The sequence below is a fragment of the Aplysia californica genome, unplaced genomic scaffold (genome assembly GCF_000002075.1).
Source record: "Aplysia californica isolate F4 #8 unplaced genomic scaffold, AplCal3.0 scaffold00513, whole genome shotgun sequence".
Classification (NCBI taxonomy): Eukaryota; Metazoa; Mollusca; class Gastropoda; order Aplysiida; family Aplysiidae; genus Aplysia; species Aplysia californica.
In genome coordinates, this window is record NW_004797783.1 from 218754 (window position 1) to 226798 (window position 8045).

At 44.0% G+C, this 8045-nt stretch overlaps 2 protein-coding genes across 2 annotated transcripts in view; one reads left to right on the forward strand and one right to left on the reverse strand.

Annotated features, from left to right (window-relative positions):
* The window catches only part of LOC101851668, a gene marked incomplete in the record, with an annotated part of 23850 nt that extends 17119 nt beyond the window's left edge, over positions 1 to 6731 (forward strand). The window contains 2 exon segments of the mRNA XM_005106107.3: positions 738 to 939; positions 4058 to 6731. Coding sequence (XP_005106164.3) covers positions 738 to 939; positions 4058 to 6476 — 2621 coding nt within the window.
* LOC101852349 (C-C chemokine receptor 1-like protein 1) overlaps positions 1 to 8045 on the reverse strand; it is a 78923-nt gene that overhangs the window by 24079 nt on the left and 46799 nt on the right. The window lies entirely within an intron of this gene.

Genomic DNA, 8045 nt, shown 5'->3' on the forward strand with positions numbered 1-8045 from the left:
GGAGGGAGGGACCGAGGGAGGGAGGGAGGGACCGATCTTTGTTGTCGGTTTACAGAGATATCAAGTAGCTGGCAATGATGATAAATTCTAATACAGTTAAACCTGCTAAAACAGCCACCTTTGTATGACCTGTATAAGATAATCACCAGTTAAAAAGTCAACTTGCAACTTCATCTGTGGCGAGTTTTTTTTTGACATTATAATTATGATGTCGCTGTTTGATGTCCCAGCTGTCAAAGACGCTCACTTGTCCTGGCCACCTTGGACAAATTTGACTGTATTTTCTGGAGTTAAAAAAATTAAATCTTTCAGTTAGTGGTTAGGCTACTGGACTCGTTCATGAAATTGCGGGTTCAGGGGTTTCGGGGGGTTCGAGCCTCAGCTCGGTCCATTTGATGTTGTGTCCTTGGGAAAGGCACTGTTCATGAATTTTCCACTTAGCTCGGTCCTTTTGGAGATGGACGTTAAACTCTGAAGTCTGGCCTCTTAAATAACCCAACAGTGTTGATTGGGGCGTTCAACCTATACCCTATCCCCATGGTTTTATGCAACCGCATAATTTAGCAAAATTTGATCATTTTTTTTCTTAATTTCTAATTATTTTCCTTTATCATTCTTTGTTGAAATTAAGAGAATCGCATAATTTCGCATTTTTGGGCTCATTTTGCATAATTTCAGAATTTTTCTTGCCTAAAACGACGGGGGACAGATCTATACCCTATGATCACTTTCACCAGGTAACCCCACTACTCCAGCACCAGCTCGATCAGCTGTGGATGGAAGCTGGGGACACATTCCTTTTCCCGCGGAAGGGCACATTCCAAAGAGAGCTAAGCGAGAGCTGCCCAAACTTCCTGTCGTCCGACCCGAAAGATCTCCCCAGTCTGATGCAGCCACGCAAGTGTACGCGGATATTACTAACAGTGGCCGGGAGTCCAGGTAGATTTAGTTTTTTTTTGTTCATGCAGTGGAGTCCGCTTGGCTGATTCCGTACCCCCCAGGGCAGTGCCACTGACTGTAGTGTCTTTAGGCCATTCCCAAAGGGGGGACATTTCTCATTCAGTCACAGTAGAATTGTAAATGGGCTGATTCACCATGTCGCACTCATAACTGTGCCTGATCTACAACAGGGAACTGCTGCTTTTTCTTTCCTGATCCTTACTATTGTCATTTTCCTCTACTTCTTTTGTATGTTTGTCACTCTATTGTGACCTGCTAATTCCGGGTTGCCTTGGTAGTTGAAGCAGACCTTGTGCTGTTGAAGCTAGAGAGGTGAGCAGAGTAAGTCTGATTCCCTGTAAAGACTTCTTTGTTGACACCCACCCCTTGGCGCTCATATGACCTTATGCAGTTGCGAGCACCGTAAAACCCTCTACTATAAATTTTAAAAACTGATTCAGTCCGCTAATAATTTTGACTCCGGACGCAAATAATTTGTGACTGCTTTTTTTACCTCATGGGTGGTCTCACAAAAAGATAATGAAGAAATATATAAATTTAATAAGACCTGTATGTGTGACATGACAGAGACAGTCTTTATTCATTTCGCTGGGAGAAACATGTCTTGGTCGTTAACAATGGCAGTAGATGTTACAAAAGTTAGACTTAAAGTTCACTCACGCAAACGCACAACAAGACAGGACATTAGGCCAAGTAAATACATTTCTCACGTGCTGGGACAACCCGCTCCGTAAAACATTCTCTCTCTCCCTTTCTCTCTCTCTCTTTCTCTCTCTCTCTCTCTCTCTCTCTCTCTCTCTCTCTCTCTCTCTCTCTCTCACTCTCTCTCTCTCTCTCTCTCTGTTTCATGTGTAGCACTGTGTGTTCAGTAACCTCATTGCAGTTGGTACGAATGAATTTCTATATCTGTCTGTTCTTGCTTCTTTGGAAATGTATCGTTTACTGCGGGTCGATAGTTGAAATTCCGATGTCAGTGGGTGACTATGGTCACTAAACATTATTTCCGCCTTTTTAAGAACGTTTGTCTTGTGCAGATATTCAAAGTTACTTAGGTCTCTACCAATTGTTCTTGATGCCTTTCTTATCAACTTGTTTATTTTTATAATGTACTGCCTTCCCAAATTGCTACCATAGCAAGTAGGGCCTATATAGATAAAAAAAAAAAAAAAAAAAAACTATTCAGTGACACCAATTTAAAAAAAAGGATTGAAATGTAAGTGGTCAGGGAAAAAGGAGAGAGAAATGTGATGTGCAGAAAGGTAGCAATATATCAGAGCTGCTCAGAGCGCGTCTGTGTCAAGACACATGAGACAGTGGGTGGTTGGCAGGTGCTCTGGTGTGGTTTGCTTCTTCTTTCCTATCAAACATCTATCGTCCTTATCTCCCCTCCTTCTTTTTTATTGTTTGTTACTCTCTTGTAACACCTCTAATCTTCTGCCGCTCATATGACCTTATGCAGTTGCGAGCGCCGTAAAAGCTCTACTAAAACAAACAAACTCGTGAAACAGCAAGGCACTGTGAGCAGCGCTGCCGTTTAAATCACTTAACTCTATCCGTACGCCCTGGGGTCATGAAATTTTAGTGATTTTAGTAAGTTACTGTGACAACTTTTCCCGTTTAGGAACGAAGGAGTTTCAATAAAAAATACAAACCAATGCACAAAAGTTGTTAAAATGCACAAAAATGTACAAAAGTTTTTTTAATGCACAAAATTGAGGTAGCCAACCCGATATCGGTGGTACTAATACTGAGGGTAATTTTTCATTCACAAAAAAAAAAGAAGTTTCATTGAGATATCTAGATTCTAGATATTAATAGTGTTTCACGTGATTGTCAGGCATGGCAAGCAGGGGGGTATGGAATAAAGAGCGGGGGGTGGGGGGGGGGGGGTGCGCGCGCAAAAAAACTGAAGATTAATAAGCGCGGGGGAGACGCTTATTCGATACTTTAGAGTATCATGAAACACAGTAAGTGCCGTAACGTGCTCATGTGTAAGGTTTTATATGAACTTGCTGTGCAGAGACGATAGGCAACAGCCAACTGAAGGTCAAACAACAGACAGGACATTTGCTATCCTTGGGTCAGGAGGTCAGGAGGTCAACAGGCCAATACCTAGTGTGTAAGCCCTTTGCTGTCTGTGATAAAGGCAGCGCAGGTTGGCTCTCCGTTGTAAGATCTGGAGTCGTCAAGTTTGAAGAAAGGCGCATCAGAAATAAAGAATGGAGACAGCAGCTGAGAAAAAGACAGAGAGAGCCCTACCTTCCAGCCTAGTTCAGCCCCAAACATCCCCTGCCCCCCACACTGCAAACAGACATATCCGAGTGAAGATCGGCCTGATCAGCCATCTCCGCACACACCCCACCCCTTTAGTGATATGAGGTCAAGGTCATCTTCGCCAGCGAAGGGCGAACACATGTGATAGAGGCAGGCAAGCAGTCCATAGCCTCCTATCAAACATCTATTGTCCTTATCTCTTCTCCTTTGTTATGATGTTCTCTAGTAATACCTCTAATCTTCAGCTCTTGAACGACCGATTTGTATTGCAGGTGCTGTAAAACTCTTACTAAAACAAATATGACGCACCATGGTGAAATCAGGCGCTCGTCAAAATATCGAAATCGAAGATCAACACATTTTTTCGCGAGTTTGGCAATTTTTATCAATTTTTTGCTTTTTGGTTCAGTACCGTTATGTCTATATTATGAATACACACATCTATGTGAATTTTACTGAAAAACATTGATTAAAGGCACATCTTATGTAGATTTTCAGTTTTCAAGGAGTCTCAAGATACTGAAGTTGCCAAAATTTGGTGGCCATTTTCTCACTAATTTTTCCTCTGAAATCAGGCAACCCCCATCTCCTTCAGTTGCAAATATCTCGACTTCTTTTCAAGATACATATTGGGTTGTTTTTTTTAATTGAGAGCACAGTGAATGAACGAGCTCTCAGATGATAAAAATAACGCCACATGCCCCAAAATTGATGAGTGCCTAATTCCACCGTGTTGTGACACATATGCTTATGTTAATCATCTTTTCTTTACTAAAATCTTTAATCTACAAGTACGTTTTCCATTTTTTTTTCTGTTTTTCAGACACAATTCTGGCCCAGCCATGGGGACCACGCCCACACACCATGGCCCGATGCCTGTGATGGAGAAAGGAGAGAGGCAGGCAGATGAAGAGGAGGAGGAGTACATGCGAATGTGTAGGCCTCCTCCTCCTCCCAGGCCTCACCTCACGAGCCGAGACATTCACATTGGTTTGAACGAGGATCTTGTCACGCGGCTGACTTATGTGAATGTAGGTCAAGAGGGAGACATCTCGGCTAGTAGTAGGCAGCGTGACAGGCATAGTGTTGGCGAGAGTTCGAGACCTGCTGCGGGGAGAAGAATTTTGAAGCAGACTTATCCACTCTCGCTGACAAGACCAGATGCCAAAATGATAGATATGGCTGGTGGCGCCCCAGTGACAAATCCTGGCGCCTCGAATCCTGCAGATGAAACCTCAAAGACTGACGTTGGCTCCTCGAACATTGGTCTCCCCGAGCACATGAAAGTCCGCCACGCTCCAGCTTTCCGACGTCGGACAGAGACAGGGACAGGTGTTGAGAAAGATGGTGATCATTGTTCCAATTACGAGGACATCTGCTTACCAGCATGGGCCAGAGAGCTGAAAAGCAGAAGCGGATGCAATCCTTCTGCTGAAAGGATTTCATCGTCCCAAGATAAATCAAAGGAAGAAGACATTGCTGGCGTCAATAATGCAAGGAGTAAATGCGTTCTGTCGGAGAATGTTCACACAAGTGAAGGTGAGCAAGAAAGTGTAGACCAAAACGACAATTTTTGTGCTAACTTACTGGACTGTGACTTAGTGCACCCCTCTGAGAGTTTAATGAACACTGACCACCACAAAGTGTCTTCCTTACCGTCACTGCCTGGCTCGAGTGGCTGTACAAGTCTGCGCGGTGGTGAGCCCGCTGTGGATTTAGATGGCACCTCGGACAGCAGCTTCATGCTTTGTCTCCGTTCAAGTTTGGATGTGGGCAGCCGATCTGAAGTCCTGGGGACGTCCCACTCTTTGAGTTTACGCCCTGATGTGAATCCTCTAAATTTGACTTTGGCCTCGGCAGATGTTCACTTTAGCCCACAGGATGCAGGTGCAGTTAGTTTCAATGAATGCTCTCGTGATATAGAGAACTTGAAGGAAAGACTTCCGGCCTGTACTGTTCCCAAGAGAGTTGTAAGTTCCTCGAGGGACTCAGAAGATTCTGATGGATCTGGTCACCGCAGGGGAAGTGGCAGTGATAGCCCTGACTCCTTGACCTGTCTGAAAACTTGCGGTTCTGGTCAAAGCAGGGGCAGCCCTGACTCCATGACCCATCTGAAAGCTTGCCGCTCTGGTCAAAGCAGGGGCAGCCCTGACTCCATGACCCATCTGAAAGCTTGCCGTTCTGGTCAAGGCAAGGGCAGCCCTGACTCCATGACCCATCTGAAAAGTTGCAGTTCTGGTCAAGGCAGGGGCAGGGGCAGTGATAGCCCTGACTCTCTGACCCACCTGAAAGCTTGCGGTTCTGGTCCGCAGGCTGAAGGTGGTGAGGACATGTTAGACGGCGCTCCCTTACAAGTCACGGAAGCGTTGTCTCTTGTCCCGCCAGTTTTACCTTGCCGGGACGGACAGAGGAGCTCAGGGTCGCGTATAAATCTAAACTCACCGGGGGATCCGAAATGGCCACAGTACACTGCTCCGAAAATGAAGAGTACGCCTCATGAGAATGTGAGGAGATGTACAGATGGGTCGACGAGAGAGGACGCTAGTTTGCTGTGTTTTCCTGCAGCTGCTTGCGAAAGCAGGGCCGCCGCTGTATCAAACTTGGAGAGATGTTCCAGTGCTCCCCGGGCCATCTGCTCGGTACAAGCATGGAGCAATGAGCTCAACAGGCCGCAGAGGGTCCATTCTGTTAGGTGCAAGCCTCAGACAAAAGTTCAGTTTGACTGGAATATCGTGCAGAGCTCAAACCTCAACTCAATAGCGGACTTGAAGGATTGTGTTGACAGCAATACAGACTCCAGCTCTTCCAGTTCAGTAGAGACCTCTCTATCTTGTGGCGTAGTGACCCCTGAATCTCATAATGTAGCGACCCCTGAACCTCGTAATGTAGTGACCCCTGAACCTTGTAATGTAGTGACTTCTGAACCCCGTAATGTAGTGACCCCTGAACCTCGTAATGTAGTGACCCCTGAACCCCGTAATGTAGTGACCCCTGAACCTCGTAATGTAGTGACCCCTGAACCTTGTAATGTAGTGACCCCTGAACCCCGTAATGTAGTGACCCCTGAACCCCGTAATGTAGTGACCCCTGAACCTTGTAATGTAGTGACCCCTGAACCTCGTAATGTAGTGACCCCTGAACCTAGAGATGAAGTGATCTCTGCACCTTGTGACGTCATTTTGTTAGAAACAGGTTCTTGTATAACTTGCCCACCTCATGTTTTGGATGCCTTGAGAAAGTAGAGTTCTGAAATGTACATTGCATATCGGCATCTGTGGTGTAGCAGCTGAACACTTTACCATCACAGGCAGAAGACGTGAGGTCCTGTTTTGACATCCCATGTGTGTCAGTTTGCTGCTGCAGGTGTAACTCGCTGCTTTCTCAATTTTTTCACCCAGCCAGGCATCCTCAGTCTACTTCGTTTTTACCCCCCGGGGCAGTGCCACTGACTGTAGTGTCTTTAGGCCATTCCCAAAAAGGGGACATTTCTCGTTCAAGCATAGTAGAATGGTAAATAGGCTGACTCATGTCACGCTCATAACTGTGCCTGATCTACAACAGGGAACTGCTGCTTTTTCTTTCCTGATCCTTACTATTGTCATTTTCCTCTACTTCTTTTGTATGTTTGTCACTTTCTTATGACCTGCTATTTTGGGGTGCCTTGATAGTCGAAGCAGACTTTGTGCTGTTGAAGCTAGAGAGGTGCGCAGTCTAAGTCTGATTCCCTGTAAAGACTTCTCTGTTGACACCCACCCCTTGGCGCTCATATGACCTTATGCTGTTGCGAGCGCCGTAAAACCTCTACTATAAAAAAAGCTACTATATATGTGTCGTGTGACATTGTGTGGTCAGGACGTATGTTGGTGTGTGGAGTGCGATAGGCTTTTTTGACTTCTGTGAGTCATATTTCTGTCCCCGTGGTTTTATGCACCCCGCATAATTTAGCAAAATTTGGTCATTTTTTGCATAATTTCTGATTATTTTCCTTTATCATTCTTTGTTAAAATTAACAGAATTGCATAATTTCATATTTTTGGGCTCAGTTTGCAAAATTTCCATTCAAAGCTTATTAAGAGTCCTTGGACACTGCAAATTTACATTTTGTGTGCTTTTGATCAATGTTTGTTCAGTATAATCTACACAGGAATATATATATTTTTACTTGGTCATTTATAATGATATAAAGTTTGTCTGGGCTTTCAATCAAAACATTATTCATGGCGATTTTATTTACATTACAAAGAAACAAATATAGTAATGATATATTTATATATATAATATTATGAAATAATACTATGATGAAATAATCTCTTAAAGGAAATACATGTAATAAATGTATCACGGCATGATGGAATCAGGCGCTGGTCAAGTTTTGGAAATACGTATAAAGTATAGAGTTATTAGTGCAGCCTGTTCATTTGTCTTGATTTTGACGGGGAAAATACCCATTTATCTTGGACAGAAGTCGGATTATCTGAACATTTGTATATATTTAAGTGTATGATGTTCACTTATTGTGCCACCACATTGACACATTTTCAACGTAGCTTACAAATATTCGGCATCAAATCTGGTCAAGGGACTAAAACGACAACAACAACAACAACAACAACAGCAACAACAAATGCTTAGTGACCATAGCCACCCACTGACATCGGAATTTCAACTATCGACCCGCAGTAAACGATACATTTCCAAAAAAGCAAGAACAGACAGATATAGAAATTCATTCGTACCAACTGCAATGAGGTTACTGAACACACAGTGCTACAAATGAAAGAGAGAGAGAGAGAGGGAGAGGGAGAGGGAGA